The sequence below is a fragment of the Sminthopsis crassicaudata genome, chromosome 2, assembly GCF_048593235.1.
Source record: "Sminthopsis crassicaudata isolate SCR6 chromosome 2, ASM4859323v1, whole genome shotgun sequence".
Lineage (NCBI taxonomy): Eukaryota > Metazoa > Chordata > Mammalia > Dasyuromorphia > Dasyuridae > Sminthopsis > Sminthopsis crassicaudata.
Window position 1 is genome coordinate 607,129,033 of NC_133618.1, and position 21,934 is coordinate 607,150,966.

Here is a 21,934-nt window from a genome sequence, read left to right on the forward strand (position 1 = left end):
AAGTGAGGGTAACGTCACATAGAAAGAAAGAAGCTGAACCAGAGAATTTCCTAAGGTTCCTTGTATCTCTTAAGGCTCAAAAAGAAAATATGGCATAGTAGAAATAGCACTAGGTCTGGAATCAGAATAAATGGGTTTGAATCTCTGCTCTAATGGTGATGACCTGTGACCTTGGTGATGACACACTTCTCTAGAGCTTATTTTCTTTACTTTCAAATGGAAAGGTTTGACTAGAAGATCTCTAAACTTCCAGCTAGTTCCCATCAAAGAAAAGTTATGAAAAATGGAATACTGAACTTCCATACAGTTTTAGTTGAATATAACATAGTTACTTTTTTTTATTCCTATATGGTAATGGTTTATTGGTGTGGAGAAAAGCTGACAATTCTGTTCCAAAAAACAAGATATACATAGTTCAAACTACAAGGCAGTTTTCAGAAATAAAGGATTTTAACAAAGCAACAATCACATTAATAACATGTAATAAATAATGAAGTATAGTTTGGAGAGATAATTATCTCCAGTGATATTGGTTCCCTCCTACCCTGCCAGTTGTTCTATTCAAGCATCCATACTGGGCCTCCAGAGACCATAGCTGGGAGGATCTAAGTCACTCAGCTTGGAATTCCTAGAGATCACATTTTTTTGAAAGAAGTTTGGAAGAGGTATAAGTTTTTATATAATGTGCTAAAATTTAAGTACATTAAAAGAAATCATCATGTCCTCTGTTGTTAGAAGATGGAATAGATAGATAAATGGATATAAATATAGATCAATCTGATTTTCTGTGATTAGAGGTCAATGTAGATTTCAAGAGAACTCAAGAAATACCAAACTGAAATAACACAATCAGCTAGGAAAAGAGAGATCAAAAATTTGTCAAGAGTGGGGAGATACCTATTGAAGCAAGAATACTAGCAACAGATTTCCATAACAGTAAGATGATTATCAGTATTAAAATTATATGCCACAAGTGTTAGATTTTACTATTCTAATACTTAATATCAAAAGTTAGTTTTTATCCTTTATAGAGTCTTTTTAGGACCTTAGTTGATAAAAAGATATTTTCTAGTAGGGTAACTCAGCCAATCAATAAAAATTTATAAAGCATGTACGTGTCAGGCATAAATCAGGGGCTAAGGACTGGAAGCAAAAGAAAAGCAAAGCAAAAGAAAAGTCTCTACCTGCAAGGGGCCCACAATCTATTGGGAGAAGATAGCAAGCAAAGAAATATATACAAAGAAAGCTATATGAAGGATAGATAGGAAATAATTAACTAAAGGAAGGGCACTGAGAAAGGCTTCTTATAAAAGATAGGATTTGGATAAAAAGTATTCCAAGGATGAGAAACATCCAGAGAAAATGCTCAGAGCCAAGAGATGCAATATTTTGTTCCTGGAATAGCCAAGAGATCAGTGTCAGTGCATCAAAGAATACCTATTGGGGAAGTAAGATATAAGAAGACTGGAAAGGTAGAAGGGAGCTGGGTTATGAATGCTTTTTATATTTGTTCCAAGAAGCACTGGAGTTTATTGAGTAGGGTAGGTGACATGGTCAAACCTGAGCTTTAGGAAAATTAATCTGGGGGCTCACTGGAGGATGGATTGGAGTGGGGAGAAATTTCAGGCAAGCAGACCTATCAGTAAGGCATGAAGTTAAGATCTGTAGCAGAATGGTGGCTGAAACAAAGGAGAAATGGAGGTATATTCAAGAAATATACAAATATGGAGAGCTATAAAGACAGATTAAAAGATGAAATCTACAGGCATTGGCAGTATCTGGGATATGGAAGGTGAGAAACAGGGGGGAGCTATGAACCTGAGGTCCAAGAGGATGGTGTTGCCCTCTACAATGATAGGGAAAGTGGGGAGTAAAGGGGAAGATTTAGAGGAACTTAGAAGAATTAAGAGGAAAAGATGAGTGAAGTTTTAGACAAATTGAGTGTAAGATATTCATCAGACATCAAGTTTGAGTCTGTCTGGAAAGTGGATGCACAACAGGTCAGAAGAGAAGATAAAGCAGGATAGGTAGATTTGAGAATTGTCCACAAAGAGATAATGATTAAATCCATAGAAACTAATTATATTCACCAAGGGAAGTAGAATAGAGGAAGAAGAGAAGGAGGCTCAGGACAGAATCCTGATGAACACCCAGGATTAAAGAACATGGTCCAGAAGAAGATATAGCAAAGGAGACTAAAAAGGAATGGTTAGAAAATTTAGAAAGTATCAATATGAAGGGAGTGATCAACAATGTCAAAGGTTACAGAAAAACAGAGGAGACTGAAGATTGAAAAAAGGAATAAGTGGGCAATTACTGGTAACTTGGGAGAACAGTTTTGATGGAATGATGAGGTTGAAAGCCAGATTATAAGGAATTAAGAAAACATTTCTCAAAACTCACACCCTCCACTAGAAATTTCATTTTTCATTAACTTCCAAGAAATTACCAATTAAAAACTCATCTATAAGGATTTATTAAGCCCTATGTGCACAATAATACATAATAAAGCCTAATCTATTTTAACAAATTTGACATTTTTATTTAAGGATTAAAAAAAAAACCTGACCAGAAGTGACATTACCAAAATTCCTCATCACACAGCTCAATAATCAAGCAGGGACTTTAGATAGCATTCACTTTAGTGTCACTTGTATTACTAAGTGTATTGCTTAGGTGGCTCCTAACCAGAACTGAGATTTCCAGTTATAAGAGAAGATTGTTTAAAAGATCAGGAAAAGAGGTTTGGGGAAATTGTCTCAAGAAAAGTGAAAAAATATTTTTTGTTACTTTTCAATTTAAAGAAAAAATGATCCAAGGCATATGAATTAATAAGATAGATTACTTGGAGAATGAATTATGTCCTAAGTCTCCTGATAATTTGGGACTACTTTTAAAGGGTTAAGATCCTGCTACTCTCTAATGTTACAATGTTTGAAAAATATATTTATTTTCACCAGCTCTTTAAAATTTCTCAAAACACTTTTTCTGTTTGCCTCTAGAATTCACAAAGTGACTTTTTATTTATTATTTGATATTCCTGATTAAATTTCTCCACTAATTTATTTATTTTGTAAAGAGAAATTAAAGAATGAAGCAGCTAAAAATCTCTCAAAAATAAAGGCAAAGTAATCTTACATGGTTTTAAACTGTTAGAAGAAATTTTAGTCACAGTTAAAAAAATGATCCATATTATTCAAGTACTCCAAAATGAAAGTTATTAATTCATTCAAATAAACAAAGGAACCATGAGAATTGGGAATTATAACCCAATTATGACCTATCAGATTTAGAATACTACTTCTGGTATAAAGAGATTTAGTCATGTGACCAAGATTTAGTTACCCAGCCAACAAGTATGAAAGGAAGAGTTTCTTTTTCTTTTTTTGAGGTTAAGTGACTTGCCCAGGGTCACACAGCTCGGAAGTATTAAGTGTCTGAGACCAAATTTGAACTTGGGTCCTCCTGAATTCAAGGCTGGTGCTCTATCCACTGTGCCACCTAGCTGCCCCAAAGGAAGAGTTTCAACTGAAGTCTTTCTTACTTCAAATGGAGCATTCTGAATAAGCATGCTAAAATGCCTCTTATTTATTAACTCTTAATTAAAATCCTCAGGATTCCATGGGAATAATACAAATCTAATACTTACCATTATCTGACCCTTCTGATTTTTCTGAGGGTGAATGATCTGAAAAGAAAATTGCACATTCATTAAAGCTTTATTATATAATACTTAAATACAATAACATGCTATGATACTGATAAGCAGTGCCACGAAGTTTAGGTTCTTTGTTCTCTGAAAATTTGTCAGTTTGTCTTTCCAATTAGAATATAAATCTCTTCAAATCATTGTTTGAGAAATGTATTATATACATTTCTCAGAATTTAGTCAGGCATATCCCAAACACTTATTGATTAGATTGGGCAGTGAATTAATAGCTCCAATAATTAAACCAAAGTAGATTAGTAGATAGTTTAATCTCCTGTTTTTTCATCTACTATATACCTGTGAAATCAGGTTGTAATATTTAAGATAATAACCACACATCAGGAAATTGCCAAATTGTCAGTGTATTAGACACTATTCAAGAGTCACTGTATCTATTCTCAGAAGCAGAAATGTGGATGAATGAGGAAGCTGGACAGCCATTAATACTCAAAATAAAATGGAATGGCTTGCCATTTCCTTCCCCAGCTCATTTTATAGATAAAAAAAATTGAGGTAAAGAGGTTTAAGTAATTTCCTAGAGTTCACACAGCTAGTAAGCATCTGAAGCTGGATTTGAACTCAGGAAGGGGAGTATTCCCTAATTCCAGAGCTGGCACTCTATACAATGAACTATCTAGCTATCCTACGTTACTCTAGGCCCAGATTCTTAAATTGTAGTTCATGACCTCATAAGGGTCTCATATATGAATGTGGGAGCCATGAAATTACAATTTATTATCAGTAAAGATTTGATTTATCTGAAATGTTTGGCTATAATATATAACCATATATCCAGGCTCACATAAACATTTCTTGGACAAAAAGGTGTTATGAATAGAAAAAGTTTAAGAAGCCCTATGTCTAGGCTACTTAAGCAAACAAATCTAGCACCAAAGGCAAAGAGCCAGATCTCTCCATACTACTAAGCACAGTTCTGCTTCCCCCAATCACCTTTTATTCCAAATGGATGCTCTAAAAGCCAAAGCTCAACAGGCATGGCCTCTTTAAGGCTGAATGAAAGAACTAGCAGGCAAAGATGCCAAATTGTAAGACAGGTATAGCTTGCTCTGCCAAGAGCCAAACAAATGCTTTTACTTTTCATTTTCTCCTATTCATCTTATATGAATAAGAAAACAATAAAAAGTGGCTAAACACTTGGCAACAACCTAATAAAGAGATTTATTCACTTAACAAGTACATAAGTATATTATAAGTCTGGGTAAAGGTAATTTGATGTGGAGAAACACAAAAAAGTATAACCTCATTGATTACACATTTGGGTCTTGAAAATCATTGACTTCACATACTACTTCAGTGAGCAAAATAAATTTGAATCCCATTAATGATCTTAGAATACATTCTACTTACATTCTTGCTCCTACCCAAACCCAGACAAAGTTTGGGACAAACTTCTCAGATAAATCCTCCCCTAGTTTTTTATTCCCAGAACTAGACTGGCATCTGGGGACAATAATCTACCTTTCTTTATGTTAGATCTTAGGGGAGATGTAAAATGTTTGTATCATGTTGAATAACATCTTATAGATATCATAGATGATCTTAAAAGGCAGATGGATCTCTAAAAAATGTAGTATGTAGAATAATGAAGACATGTACACATGAATGCTTAGTAATAACACTAAAATAAAATGGTCAAAACTAATAAAAATTTAACTTTTATAGTAATGCAATGAAGAACTAACTGATTACTCCAAATTAAAACACTTAAAATTTTTATTAAAAATTGTAACGTAAGTATTCATATTGAATGAATAAATATTTATAATTCCCATTATTATTTTTAAAGTAGTGAAAAGGCTGAGACAAAAGACAAAGTGAGAATTCTGCTCTAGAAATTTCTAATTCTCTCTAAGCTCTATTTCTTATCCCAATGTGAAAGGAATGTTATCTCTACAATTTATATGACTCTGTCAAAATTAAACATTTATTGATGGACAGAAATAACTATACCCAGAGAAGGAACACTGAGAAGCGAATGTAAATTGTTAGCACTAATATCTGTCTGCCCAGGTTGCATGTACCTTCGGATTCTAATGTTTATTGTGCAACAAGAAAATGATATTCACACACATGTATTGTACCTAGACTATATTGTAACACATGTAAAATGTATGGTATTGCCTGTCGTCGGGGGGAGGGAATAGAGGGAGGGGGGGCAATTTGGAAAAATGAATACAAGGGATAATATTATAAAATATATATATAATAATAATAAAAAAAAAGATTTGAAAAAAAAAATTAAAAAAAAAAACAAAAAAAAAAAAGAGAAGAAAAAAAAAAAAAAATTAAACATTTATTAGGTCAAAATATATGAAACAGCATTAATAATTTGGTTATTTGCTTTTTTGGTCCAAATTTGTGATTTCACTAGTGTGGGGAATTCAAAATGTGGAAATTCCCTTTACTAATGCAGACAAGCAACTCCTCTGTAACTGAGAGCCTGAGAGAGTTGTCAATGATACTTGTGTGAGGTGACCTCACTATTATGACTCTAAAGTAGAACGTACCATCAGGACTTCCTAAATTCAAACCTGGCTTTCAGACTACTACACTTCACTATGAAATAAAAGGGGGGAAATACAGTATGCATAGTTTCATAAGTGGAATAAGACAGCCCTCTCCTGTCCAAAGATATAACTTAGCTTCAGCTTTGAAATTCCTACATTAGAATCTTGTGATGATGAGAGCCATCTACACCCAGAGAGAGGACTGTGGGAACTGAGTGTGGATCATAACATAGAATTTTCACTCTTTGTTAGTTTGCTTGAATTTTATTTTCTTTCTAATTTTTTCTCCCTTTTTGTTCTGATTCTTCTTGTGCAGCAAGATAATTGTATAAATATGTATGCCTATAGTAGATTTACATATATTTTTACCATGTTTAACATATATTGGATTACTTACCATCTAGGGGAGGGGGGAGGGGAAAGGGGGGAAATTGGAACACAAGGTTTTGCAAGGGTCAGTGGTGAAAAATTATCCTTGCATATGTTTAGAAAATATAAAACTTCAACAAAAATAAAAACAGAAATTCCTACATTAACATGGGACTGGATAAAATTCATAAGACATTTACTTTCTAAGTTGAATATTTCTTCTATTGAATATTCATTATGATAGGAAATTTAATGAAAAACTCAATTTGGGCCAATTGAATAAAAAGAAGTCATTTTCAGAGTAAGATTTAAATATAATTCATCTAAATTTTCAAAGGTAGACTTCAACTTTTAGACTTTGGAATAACCTCAGATATTACGTGGTCTAACTCTCTCATTTGATGTTTGACTCTTCCCAGTCATACAAAAAGTAGCAAAGGTGATATCAGGATTCAATTCTCTTGGCTCTCTACCCAATTATAGGTTAAAACATCCATTCTATAATCCAACTTTTGAAAGAGTAAAAACATTTGGAATTTTCCCTTACATCTTTTGCATATCTGAAGAACAGAAGTCAATTTTATATTTATAAATAAATTGTATACATTTTATATTTATTCATTTAAATTTTTTTTATAAATTACATGTTGATTTCTTCATACCTTTTCTCTTCTTTTTCTTGGAAGTCTGCATTTTTGAAGATAATTTGGATTTTTTATGTGATGAATCTTCACAATCTCCTTCAGTTTTATTCCTTATCTTTTTTGGTTTGACTTCTTTTCTTCTTTATGTTAAAAATTAAACAAAAAGGATACTTTATATTAATTTTTCTAACAAAAAAGCAATATATGAAAAAAATCAATTAAGCATTAGGAATAATTATGATGATGATAGAAATAATAACACTATATATTGCTTTAGAGTTTTCAAAATGCTTTAAGTATGTTATTTCATTCAGTATTCATAGCAATCCTATGAGACAAGTGTTATCATCCCTCCATTTTACAGAGGAAAAAAACTAAAACATAGAGTCTAAGTATCTAGACTCATAGTTAGTTAAGTATCTGATATAATAATTGAACTCGGGTCTTTCTGACTGTAAATCCAGCATATGTCTTTTATGCCCCCAAGGAATAGTTGCTTTTTGTAGAAATGTTAATGAAATAATGGGACATCATTAATATAGTTATATTTTAATGTTAATTTAAAAGATTTCTACCACAGAAATTATGCTACTGGAAATGGGCAAGACCATTGAGTTAAGAGTGAAAAACGCCATGACCTACCCTCATTCTCTTCTTTATTTTTTCTTTCTAGACTGTCCCTGAGAGCAGGAGACACAGCAATTGGGATGGTGTGGGGAAGAATGAATAAAAAGACTAGACTGAAGAAATTCTTTTTTTCCCAAACTATTAACAAGTAAAATATTTAATGAAGACTCCAAATATTTTGATGGTGCAATGGTTTTGATCTCCAATGTCAATGTAATTATTTTGAATGTCACAGCTTATTGCTGGTAAATTTATCAAAAAGGAAAGAAAAATTACTTCACAAGTCTATCTAAAATTTCATCAGAGGTACTAATAAACTCCAAAATAACAAATAAAATCACTGTTGATGTTTATAAATGGGCCTTCATTACATTTGACAACTGTAGATAAGTCAAATTTATGACATACAAGAATATACATATATATGTATGTATGTATATTTGGCAAGGCAATTGGGATTAAATGATTTGTCCAGGGCCACACAACTAGAAAGTATTAAGAGTCTAAGGCCAGATATGAACTCAGGTCTCCTGACTCCAGGGCCAGTACTCTATCTGCTACATCATCTAGCTGCCCCCCAAGAATCCTATTATTTTTATGTGCAATCTGAATTCTTTATAATATGCTGAGATTATTTAATCAATGTATCCAGTACATTTGTACCCATTTTATAGAACTTTGTCCATAATTTTACTATGTTAAGTGACTATTGAGTTTTACAGTTTTTCTGTCTTTTATTTTAGGACATGCCATTGGTTATCTGTGACCTGAGGCTAAGTCTTTGATCAAAAACACAACACCTCACTGTAACATTATTTCTACAGGAAAATGTAGATTGTTATATAAGGAGATATTTATGATAATTTTCTGAAATGCATTGAACCAAAAAACTGGATTCTATTGTAGTATCTGAAAAAAGACTGTCAACCAAAGGATTATATATACTTAAAACACTTACCACAGTCCCTGGTACTCATAGGTACTTATAGATGTTTGCTGAATGACTATTAAGAATGGATGATGAGCAAGCACCATACTCCTGGTTCATAAGAGGATATAAAGAAGTTCTGATATTCTCCATGTTTATCCCAACCATTTGATCAAATAAAACAACCCTCCAATCAATATTTAGCACCTAATGTAAGCAAATAAACACTTATTTCAAGAGTAATGGTCCAGTAGTTGACTTGTTACTTGAGATTTGAAATATATTTTAACGATTACATTACCTGTGATGAAAATTTAATTGGAAGGAACATTCTTGGCATAGTCCTAAAAGACACATAAATAGTAAAATTTACTTCAGTGAATTTGGATAAACAAATTATCATCCAATTTGCAACTTTGCAAATTATCCTTTTTTTCTCCAAATTTTCTTTCATAAGTAGTATTAATAGAAATAATGGACACAACACAGCAACAAGATTATATGGTGATCAACTCTGATGGATGTGGTTCTTTTCAACAATGAGGTAATTCAGGCTAATCCAATAGATTTGGGATGGAAAGAGCCATACATGCAGAGAGAACTATGGGGACTGAATGTGGATCCAACATTATATTTTCACCTTTTTTGTTGTTTGCTTGCTATTTTTTTCTTTCTTATTATTTTTCTTTTTTGACTTGATTTTTTCCTGTTCAGTATGAAAATTTGGAAATATATATAGAAGACCTACACATGTTTAACATATATTGGATTACTTTCTATCTAGGGTAGAGGGAAGGGAGGGAGAAAATTTTGGAACACAAGATTTTGGAAGGGTGAATGTTGAAAACTATCTTTGCATATATTTTGAAAATAAAAAAAGCTATAATTTAAAAAAAGGAAGTAGTAATCCACATATTGTCTGTCTCTCCTAATCTCAAAAATTTTCATAAGCATAACCGAAAAAGGGTCAGGGAAGAAATAAAATAACCTAAGCATATCCAGTTAATTAAAAAATGTATCATTACTTGAAGGGGAAGAAAGGAAAATGAGTGATCAGTATATTCAATAAACAAATTAACAGAGGTTGCTGCTAACATTGACCTGTCTCAATTCAAGAAATCAAAGAATAACAATCAATATATATATATATATATATATATATATATATATATATATATATATATGTATATATATATATATGTATACATACATACATATATATATATATATATATATATATAAAATATGGATATACATATATATCTTTACTCTTAAGACACCAATGAACTTACAAATATAGTTAAAGATCCATTTTTAGGTGCTTAATTATATTGGCTCCTTGCTCTTGATTCAACAACAGATATTATGAATGGAGAACATTGCAAGTAGACCAATTTTGCTGGAGTGTGGGGTTCATAAAGATATGAATTAAGAGATAATAAACCTGGAAAGACAGGTTAGACCCAAACTGTAAAGAGCTTTAAACACAAGAAAATTGTATTTTAACTTAAAAATAATGGGGACCAAACAGAAAAAAAAAAAGCACTAAAGCCTCTTGAACAGAAAAGTGCCACTGGGAATCATGAGGCAAAGGGCAGTTTTTAGAGAACTGCTTAATTTTAACTTATAATAAAACAATTAATTTTCTACAACTGACATGTGATTTCCAATTTTGCCTTATCTGCTAATTAACATTGATTAATAGTTTTAAGAAGCAGTTCTAGATCAATGTCATGCTACATTAAAAATAATTCTTTCCAAATCAACTTACTTAATTTCACAAGTGCATTTTTCTTTTCACCGTGCTCAATGTAGCCAAAATTCACTTCCCAACTCTTTAATCCTTCCTTTTCATCACATCGTTTATTTCCACAGAAAAACTGACCTAAACAAGAATCACAAAGAAAATTCTCCTTAAGTCTAGTTAAAATACTGAAGCTATGTTCCATTTCTGACCTTATGATGTAGCATTGTTGTTGTTCAATTGTTTTGGTCATGTCCAACTCTTCATGATCCCATTTTGGATTTTTCTTGGTAAAGATACTGGAATGATTTGCTATTTCTTTCCTCTAGCAAGATGTAATATTAGCTATTATTTAAATCTAAAATACAGATCTAAAAACAGTTTAGATATAATCTAGATTTGAAATGAAAACAGATTTTAGGCAACATAAAGTCAATTTTCCAAAAAAAAAAAAATATATACACAAAACTGACTATGTTAAGTCAAATATTACTAGTTCTTAATACTGTGGCAATGTAGGATAAAATGTTGGCCTTGAGACTAGGAAAATCTGGATTTAAGTTCTGCTCCTGACACATTCTGACTGGAGGACTCTCTGCAAAGTAAGTCACTTAACCTTTCAATTCCCTAGGCAATTTTCTAAGGTAAAGTTGGTGAAGATATACTAAATTGCACTAGTGGAAGGGATTCTTTCTGGGAATTCTCTACCCCAATTAAATTACAGATCCAGATTGCTCCCATAGACCAAAAAATGCAACATCAACAATATCAAAATTACCAACTAAAAAGCAAAAAAAAAAAATTCAGTTAGATTCCTCAATCCCCTGGCAAGATACTGATATTAAATGATTTCCTGCTTTTCAATTGCACAGTTAATTCATATTTGACACAAATAATATATTTACTTCATAGACTTAACTTTGGACAGTATAAACAGGCACTAAGGCATACAAGATAAATAAAAACAACTTGTTTAAATTTTTAACTTGGATTTTAAATTTAAACTAACAAAAATAATCTTTCAAAACATTACAAAAGTTTCTATATATATTTTACATAGAGATATCAATAAAACCACTATGCAAATATAAGTTATTACTAGAGATGTTAAAATATCTTGATGTAATTGTAAAGTAAAAATAATGTTTTCTAATTATTTACTATTTGAAACACTAAGCTGATATAATCTTGGTGAACAATTGGTGATGAAGAGCTTAATTGCTCCTTTATAGATGGAGTTTATTTGGAAGAATTAAACAATGGGACTCAGTCTAGAAGATCCATTAGTATCAAAGTAATATTTACTTTTTGTTTTCACAATGTATACTTGGCTATCAATACTTCTATTAGTGAAGTAAACAGGACCTATAACATACTTTGTTGACAGAAACTATTAAGAGGGGAAAAGAGGTCTCATAGTAGTGCATACCAGGATGTCCAAAAAAAGAGGATGGGGGATATCAGTGAGATTGTTATCTCTGAGTTTAAGTATTTATTTATTCACGTCAATTAAATTACTTATTCTATCAAAAGACTGTATGAGCTAAAGATATAAAAATAAAATGGAAATGATTTACCGTTCTCAAGTTGCTTAGGAATATGTTACTCTGGGAACATAATGTAGAGAGAGAGGGACATTAGTGGAGATATCTCAGGAAGGGACACCTCAGCTGATCTGAAATGAAAAAGTATTCTGAGGGCAAAAATGGAGAGGAAGCGCACTCCAGGCAGGGGCCAATGCAGGTAGTGCATATATGTATACCATCCACTTTATATGTATGCTATCCAATTCCAACAAAATGTAAGTTTGGTAAGAATGGTTTCAACTTCTGTCTTCATAATCAAACACTTTATTATTATGTCAAACATAAACAAAAGAAACTGGGCACAGAACAGGTTCTGAATAAGTTTGCTGTAATGAAATACAGATGGACTAGAATTTATGGTTCCTCAAATAGCCCAATATGGCTAGAAAGTAGAGTTCATGAAAAACAATAATATGAAAGCTACAAAGGTAGAGTGCTTCAAATCCTAGATAGTAAAGTTTTCATTTGATCTGGTTCTAGATTGAACAGGGAAGGGAGAAGAATTTGAAGAGGAGATTTAGTTTTGGATTTAAGAAGAGAACTATAGATCAAAGTTGGGAGACCTAGAGAAATTTAAAGAGAAGGGCTCAAGCTGAAGGAAAGGGAAGGTTTAGATCTGATGGCAAACAAAGAAGGACTTGAGAAGCAGAACAAAGGAAGAGGACTCTGGGAAGCAGGGTGAAAGTCTGGCAAGAGCAGGTCACTGAAGCAGGAAGGAAGACAAGGTGCATCCAGAAGACATGAGAAGATAAAGGGGATGAGAAGATCCTAAGGAAATGTAAAAGTACTACTGAGAAAGACATAGCTTTCTATAGACGCAAAACTGGACTTGTACAGAAGGTGTAATGCTTGTGATTCTGGCATAGCCAGGCGAGTGTTATCTCTGCTCACTAAAACACACATGAGTCTCAGAAAGGAAAAAAGCATAAAGAAGCAAAAGGGAATCTTGCAATATCTTAGGCGAAGAACATCTTGCATTGAAGACAAAGAAAAAAACTTCTTTGATCTCTATGAAGTCCTGATTGAAGAGTAAGCTGGCAGGACTTGGCTGAGCTGCAGGATGAAGAGAAACCCATCCTGATCACCAGAAGAGATAAGGAGTGGTGGCTCATGATGCCAGGCGAAGAGAGAGTAAGAGACAGCTGTCTTCTGGAACGAAAGCAAGTTCTCCTGTCTTTCTGGGGCATGTATCCAACATGAGGCAGAACTTCTAAGAATTGTCAAACCAAATCGCTTCTACTCACTTACCTCTAGCAATTCTCATGGTTATACCTGATACCAAAAAGAATCACAAAAGCACTTCTAAGTAGAAGATAGCATTCAGGGAAAAAAAGAAAAAAAAAACAAAGGACACAGGTGATATTTTCACTGCAGCCACTGATCAAAGGTGAGAGTTTTAGAGGAGAAAAAAACAGCTATTTAAAGGAGATGGACTCTCTCAGTGATGTGATTGGGTAACAGCCAAATTGTGGCACATAATTGTAATGGAATATTACTGAGCTTTAAAAAAAATAAACATGAAAAATTCAGATTAGCATGAGGAGGCTTAAATGAATTAAGGAAAACAATATACACAATGACTGAAACAATGCAAAGAACAAATAAAGTGAATGGTGTATAATTATAATGATCAAGTTTGTCCTGAGAGAATTAGATAAATGTACTTCCTTCCCATTTGCTAAACTCAGGGACTATGGATGTGGATTATTGCATGTGCTGCCAAAAAAAATGAGTTTTGCTCTTTTTAAAATCATTTATAATGGATGGCTCTTTGGGTAGGAACATGGATATATCTAAAAATAAAGGTGATGCAAAAACAAACAAAAAGATAAAATAAGATAAACAATAAAATATGATAAACCACCAGATCAAAAAGAGGAAGAACAAAGCATCTGAGAACAGGATTTGGATTTCTAGACCATAGCTTAAAATATCAAAGGAATTAAAATGAAAAAGGAAGACAGGACAAAAACTGTCTAGGCAAGTCCACCAAGCTGGATATCATAGGCAGTACTAACCTGTAGAAAAAAGAAGTGATGATGATCAGAAATTCACAGAAAATGAAATGCCAAAAAAAAAATTATCAAGGTCTTGGATGTATATAAACAAATGCACACTGTATAAACAAATGCTTTAAAAGCAAGATTATCTAGCATTCATAGTGAAAGAAAAGGAAACTGTATCATTAAAGATAACATTAAAACATGGTAAAATGAAAACAATTACTAAAATATGGCTCTGTTAGGTTATATATTATTCACAAATAACAATATAGCTAATAGAAAGTGCTGGTATGGCAGAGTAGTATTCTCTAAGAGAACACACTCATGTGAAAAAAATCCAAGAACCAAAAAAGGGAACTATAAGAGCAAATATTGAGTGAATCAGTAGAAATAGGAACCCTAACCAATACTGTTACCAGTATAATATACAGGCCACCAGGGCAGAAAAATGAAATAGATGAGATTGGAGGACAAATCAAAAGCCTAGCACAGAGACATGATAAGAGACTTCCAATTACTCAAACAGTTGCACTTAAGGCTGAAATTGGAACAGCTAACATCTTCCTGACTTGCTTTAATGATAACTTCATCCTTCAAAAAGTAAAGAATTAACCAGGGGAACTTCTATACGTCTTTGATTCTCAATGTCAACCCTAGTTGTTAGGGTGGAAGTAATTGAAACCATAAAGGGAGTAATTGCTCCATCTTAAATTTGACAAAACAAGAGGAATGCCAGGCATAGTTTGATATACACCCTAGACTTTAGAAGACCAAATTATAAAGGGTGCATTTTTTTTTTTGCTAGGATGTTATGGACTACAATTCTATAAGGGAAGTCAGCATTAAAGATTAGCAATATTAAAGATGGAAATTCTGAATTTACTAAGAGAAACAATTCCAATAAGGAAAAGAAGTTATCTAAAGAGAATGATATGAATACAAAGTGAATTAATCAAACAACTTAAATTTAAAAAACAATAAAATAAAATAAAGGTGCATAGAGAAGGGCAGATTGAAAAATGATAACCATTAAAGAATGAGTGATAGGAAAATTAAAACTCAAAATGTGCTCTGGCCATCAAAGAAAATTAGGAATGGAAAAAACATATATCTTAGGCTAACAAAGTGTTTTATTTTTTAGCTATATTAGGGTGGGGAAAAGGAAAAGTAGATCAAAGAGGGGATGGGATGGTGGTGATAGATAATACAGAAAGAACAGCTGTGCAATTATTTTTTTCCCAGCTCTCAATTTTTAAATTTGTTTAAATTAATTAAAACTTTATATTTACAAAATATATGCATGGGTAATTTTTCAACATTGACCCTTGCAAAGCCTTCTGTTCCAAATTATCCCCTCCTTTCCCCCACTCTCTCTCCTAGATAGCAGGTAGTCCAATACATGTTAAATCTGTTAAAATATATATTAAATCTAATATATGTATACATAGTTATACAGTTATCTTGCTTACATAATTATTTTGTTTCTGTTTTCTCTGCTAAGGTACATGATTCATGAACTAGAAAAAACAGGAGGAAAATAGCTCATAGGGAACTAATAAGAATGATATTTAGGGAGACAATAAGAAAGAACCAATACATCCTCAGCTACTAGCCCCAAATAGCAACATCTAGGGCAATGGAAAAAAAAACTAGTGGATATGACTGTCAAATCTCTAGAAGCAATCTTTGAAAGAATGGGGAGAATGGAAGTGGTATGACAGAATTAGAAAACAGCAAATATACTGACTTTAAAAAAAAGGAAAAATCACAAAGTCAGCAAACTACTAGCTAATCAATCTGACTTCAATTTCTGACAAAGTTTTATAACATATTATTAAAAAGTATGGTTAATTAACAAGTAATTCTGGCTTTATCAAGAACATACCAGAATAATGTTAATTCCTTTTTTGACAGAGTTACTAGACTGAACTGAATTATTAAACTACTAGATTATTAGAGAAAATGTACCTAGATTTTGGCAAAATTATTTGGTAGTCTTTCCTGATATTCTTGAGAGGGTGAGAAGAAGGAAAATATGAACTATTTGATAAATTAAAAAGAACTAGAAAGAACTAAATGATAGTATAGTTAAGAGGAACTATGGAAAGAAAGGCACACTAATACACTGCTGGTAAAGCTGTGAAATGGTTCAACTGTTTTGTTAATTATGCTATATAAGTGACAAAATTGGCTATACTATCCTCAAACACAGAGATATCATTGCTAGACAATTATACCACAGAAATCAGAGACAGAAAGAAAAGTCCCATATACAAAGGAAATATTTGTGGCAACATTTTTGTAGGATCAAAAAATTGTTAATAAGGTAGATGAAGAAAAGAGAAAAGTTTAGGGAGACAAATTTATTGATGCAGAATCAAATAAACAAAACTAGAAAACAATACAATAAAGCAAATGGAATAAGGAGCAACAACACTAAAAATACCTCAAACTGAATGCTATATAATTTTAATGAGTATAATTATAATGAGCAAGGTTGTCCCTCTCCTATTCCAAAAAACATTAGAAAATATACCATCTTCTCTTTTTGCCAAGGTGAGCTGCTTTCCTTTTAAAGTTTTTGTTAATATAGCATGGCACTCTGAAGAGGGGAGAAAGGAATGTATACAAAAATTAAGATGTAAAAATAAGAGCTCAATAAAAATATTAAATTAAAATAAGAGAAACCAGTTGATATACCAAGTCTAAAGTGTGATCATAAATGATTCGATGTCAATTTGGAATAAGATCTCTAAGGCAGTGTCTTAGGGATTTGTGCTTAACTTTGTTGTATAAAATATTTAACAAAGTCTTGAAAAAAGTTATTAATGGCATTGTGACGTAACATTAGATGGGATAGCTAACACACTGGATGATAGGATCCAAAAAATCTTGAGAGATTAGAATACTATTCCAAACCAAATAATATGAAATTAATGTGATAAATGTAAAGTTTAACAGTTACTTGAAATTAAAGAACTCAACTCATAAATACAAGATTGGGGAGGTAATAACTATGCAGTAGTTTGAAAAAGAAACCAAAACAGCTAATGCATTTAGATAGCGTTAAGAAAGATAATGTCCAGTTTAGATTCAGCCTATCCTAGTTGGATCATATCTTGAGTATTCTACTCAGTTATAGTGAGAACACTGACAAACCCTGGGAGTTTGCAAAATCAAAAGGGTTTCAATTTCATTGTGCATGAGAACTGAAATAATAAGGTATGTTTAGTTTGTGAAACGAGAAAAGTAAAGGGAAACATGTTCATTGCCTTCAAATATTGAAGCACAGAACTAGGACTAATTGATGGAACTTCCACTGAAGTCTGATGCTAAGAAAAGCATCTTGATTGTTTAAGGAGAATGAGATACTTTAGGAGAGAATAGATTGTGTCTCAGTGGAGAACTCCAAGCAAAGACTGGATGTCCATTTGTTAGGTATATTATAGAGGAGCTTTGAGTTCAAGAACAAGTGGAATTAAGGTTATCTCTTATATCTCTTTCAAGGCTGAGATCCTGTGGTTGGTTAAAACACTTTAAGAATTGATAGGAACACTTTCTGTGGAAAATAACTGAAAATTCTGGCTTTCAGTATTACCAATCAACTGGGGAAGGCCTAAATACATTGTACACATAAATATAATTAAATATTACTGTGATTTAAGAAGACAAACATGATAAACATAGAGAAGAATGAAAAGACAAGAACTAACGCAAAGTAAAATAAAAAAGGCAGGAAAATAAAATATACAATCACAATGTAGCTGGAAAGAGCAATCATAAAATTACTGAAAATGAAAGTTGTAAAACTACAAAAAAAACAACTTTGTTCCTAGAAGATATACAAGAATGCAATAGAAGAACTGAAGTATATTTCTTACAGTAGAGTCTAAATCCCTTAACTACAGGTTCCAAAAATTTCCAAGATTAGGAAAAAAAAATACAAAACACATATGATCAAGAAAATGACATTTGGAGTTAGATAAATCAACCAATTAAGAATCTAGGGATAATACCAATGTTATAAAATGTCATATTAGAGAAAATTTTATAATAAATTTTAATAAATGTTTAAATTTAATATTTAGAATAAACATTTATTTAAATATTTGGAAATTATATTTAGATAAATATTTAAAAGCTATCTGATCAGGAATTATTAAAGTAAGCATTTTACTAACTGATCCAATATACTTATTATATTTTTGCTGAAAGTGAAATTATTTTACACTCATTTGCTCATGTTGCATATACATTTTTTTATATGGGACAGCTAGGTGGCGCACTGGATAGAGCACAGGGCCTGAAGGAAGACTGAGCTCATTGACTAGAAAGTCATTTAACCCAGTTTGCTTCAGTTTTCTCATCTGCAAAATGGACTAGAGAAGGAAATGGGAAACCATTTGAGCATCTTTGCCAAAACTGTCCCCCCAAAGGTCACAAGTCAGAAAGAACTGAAAAATAACACATCTTTTTATAAATCTATTAATATAGATACTAAGCCCAGAAATAGCCTTCACTAATATGCATAACAAATAGCCTGTGTGTTAAAACAAAAATAAATTACCTTTTCCTGAAACTACTTCTTTTTCTACTCGCCATCGAAATCCAAACTAACAAGAAAAAAATACCATTAAAAGTTAAATACATTTTAATATTTTAAAATAAAATCAAACTTGAGACTTGGATTTAAAATGAGACATTGCAATCTAATTTTAAAAAACAACTTTCATCAAAAAAGCTACAATATTCCCTCTTTTGTGAAATGAAGAGGATAAATTATCAACTAATTGTTTCTCATTTATTCTATTTACTTGACTTCAACATTGAAGCTATTAGGGTTTACAGATGTTAATTAGTACCAGTTCATACCATCTATGGAGTTAACTTGATGAATATGTATTTTTCAATGTTTCTAATACAGAAATAAATGTTGGCACTTTGATGACATCAGGGTGACCAAACAAAGACAAATAATCAAATGAGTCCCTACCAAGAGAGTATTTTTAAAATTAAAACGTTCAGGTTAAACTCCTGGTCTAAGCAATAGCAACCTTACTATTATTATTCAATAGACTCCTCTTTCCCTATATAAGGCTGGGTCAAATATGGTCAGGAGTAAGAAGTGAAGCATGCTTGGATTTCTGGTGAAAAAGTGATATTCCCCATCCTGACCCCCAAAAGCTAGTCAGGTTTTTCCTCTCCAAATCAAGAACTACCACATTCAGATTTTGATTATAACTTTAGCAAGTGGTCTATCTTCTTACTCAGAACCTACCCTGTAAATTTGGCCAGAAACTCCACAACACGCACCAACTTTCTACTATACCTCTCCTCCCTCTTCCAGCTCCCCTTTATATATTGTCTTCCCCCATTAGAATGTTAGCTCCTTGAGGACAGGGACTAACTTGCTTTATTTGTATGCTAATAGTGCTTTCTCTCCAGACTTTACTCCAGACTCCCCACAGGACTTTTTGTATCTTAGAAAATTCTTCTCCTGAAAGCTCATATCAAACCTATACTAATTCTCACATTAGAAGTACCCTGCTATCCCTGAGCCTTCTTTTGACTGTCTAATTCTGGCTGATTCCTCCAAGAACATTTTTAAAGAGGCAGCCCAGGTTAATCCTATCATCATTCTTCTTCAGAATGCACTCCTAATTCTTCACAGAACTATCTATATCTTATCCCAACTATGGATAACTTCATTTAAACCCCTTTCTCCCTGAGCTCTGTTTTATGGCTGTCTTCCCCCAGCTGAATGTATGTTTTCTGGGAATAGGGGTTATTTTTCTGCTTGTATATGTATTCCTATAGGTTACCACAATGCCTAGTACATAGTAAGCAATCTACTACTTTTTGTGTTAAAAGTTACTGAAGAAAGTAAAGTTAAAAAAAATTAATGTGTAAACTAAACCCCAAGAAAAATAAAATCAATAAAATCTAAGCTAAATACTAGAATAAATGGCAAACTCTTCAGATTTCCTTAAAGCATTCCCCAGAGTAGTTCTCACCCATCTTTCCAGAATGATTTATCACTTCCTTTCATACACTTAGTTTTTTCCCAAACTTAACATTCTATTCCCCCCCCCTCTCTCTGTCTGTGTCTTCTCTCTCTCTCTCTCTCTCTCTCTCTCTCTCTCTCTCTCTCTCTCTCTCTCTCTCTCTCTCTCTCTCTCTCTCTCTCTCTCTCTCTCTCCCTCTCCTCTCCCTCTCCCTCTCCCTCTCCCTCCCTCTCTCTCTCCCTCTCTCCCTCTGTCTCTTTCTTTCTCTGTCTCTCTACATAAAGCTATTCCCTATATCTGTCCCTTACATCTAACTTTTGGAATCCTTGCTTCTGTCAAAAGTTCAGCTAAAGGGCCACCTGATCTATGAGGCCTTTCCTGATTCCTCCCAGCTGCTAGTACCTCTTCCCACCTCCACCAAAATTCCCTTGTATTTATTTAAGTGTACATATCATTTCCCTTCAGAAAGCATAAGCTCCTAGAGGGGAAAAAGTTTTGTTTTTATCTTTGCATCCTCAGGGCCCAGTGCAGTGCCTCAATTCTCTCAACATTAAAATGCTAGTTTAGACAAGATATTCTCTAAAATCTCTTCAACTTTAAAATTCTATTCCAATGTGAAGAATACTTCTATCATCATAAAGACATATGCAAGAATCACATAGGATAAGATGTCACGCAATTTGTATCAGTAGAATTAATATACTGAAGAAATGAGAAATTCTTCAAAATTTCAAAGTAATCATTTTTGATCTTATAAGTTGATATTGAATTCTTATTTCAGAATATTGCCCCTTTTTCCTGTGGAAAAAATATGATCTGCTTTACAATAATCCACTTTGCACCATGGATTCCAGGCATCCATTTTGACAAAAAATTGGAGTATGTTTACTTTTCTAAATTTATTTATTGATTTATTTTTCAGGATAGTCTGCCTCATTGTATTTGGCATTGTAGGAAAGACTGTCTGCTCCCTTACAATAACATGTACTTTTACCTAGATTGTAAGCTTTGTAATATTACTCATTGCTTGACAGAATGAGACCACATTGTAGATGTTTAGGACAAACATCTTTACAGAATGAATGTATTTATTATAAATGGACTTAGGAGTTCAGCTGCTACTAATGTGTTACATTTATGCTGAGATCTAGTATAAAACAAGCTATTGAAGTGTTGCTCAGTTTAGACAGGCTGACTGTTGGTTCTTTTAACTGAAATTCATGTAATAATATTCATGAACAAAAATATTTACCACTAGTTTCCTCTCTGAAAGACACTGTCTAGATTATGAGTGTCCTTTTAAAAATGTAGTGCCTGGAACTGAACACAATATTCCAGAAGTGGCATGACCACGAGAGAGCACAATGGAAACGTAATATTATGTTAATCTTTTTGTCAATTATATAATACTTTTGTCATCCACTGAGGTTACAACTCTACTCTTCTGTCCAATATTTTAGTGAATTAGCAATCACACTGGACAATTTTTTTAGTACTTGTGATGTAATATATTTAGGATTGGTGATGAACTTGGGAAAACAGCTAAGTATTCTCAAACCATTTCTCTACTTTTCTAAGTCCCTAACTATTTTTATTTGGTCCCTTCCAAACTAAAGATCATTTTACTTGTCAGAGGGGAAATTCCAATTAGGCACTATAAATATTTATTATTAAATCACAGTTCCATTTAAATATAATTCCAATGAAAATCTAATTATCACTTGAACAAATAAAAATTGATTCTCAAAATAAAGCAAGGCTTCCTTGGTAGCAGGGAATAGAGGCTGGTCT

The 21,934-nt window shown here is 32.5% G+C and overlaps 1 protein-coding gene across 2 annotated transcripts in view; it reads right to left on the minus strand.

The window, feature by feature from the left end:
* LOC141558537 (protein FRA10AC1) overlaps window positions 1-21,934 on the minus strand; it is a 52,880-nt gene that overhangs the window by 10,767 nt on the left and 20,179 nt on the right. The window contains exons 8-12 of one of the 2 annotated variants that reach the window (XM_074295906.1): window positions 18,706-18,751; window positions 10,577-10,690; window positions 9,107-9,149; window positions 7,269-7,390; window positions 3,650-3,688 (exon numbers count right to left, since the gene is read on the minus strand). In XM_074295906.1, coding sequence (XP_074152007.1) covers window positions 3,650-3,688; window positions 7,269-7,390; window positions 9,107-9,149; window positions 10,577-10,690; window positions 18,706-18,751 — 364 coding nt within the window. The remainder of the gene's footprint in view (window positions 1-3,649; window positions 3,689-7,268; window positions 7,391-9,106; window positions 9,150-10,576; window positions 10,691-18,705; window positions 18,752-21,934) is intronic. The other variant, XM_074295907.1, reaches the window with a different exon arrangement.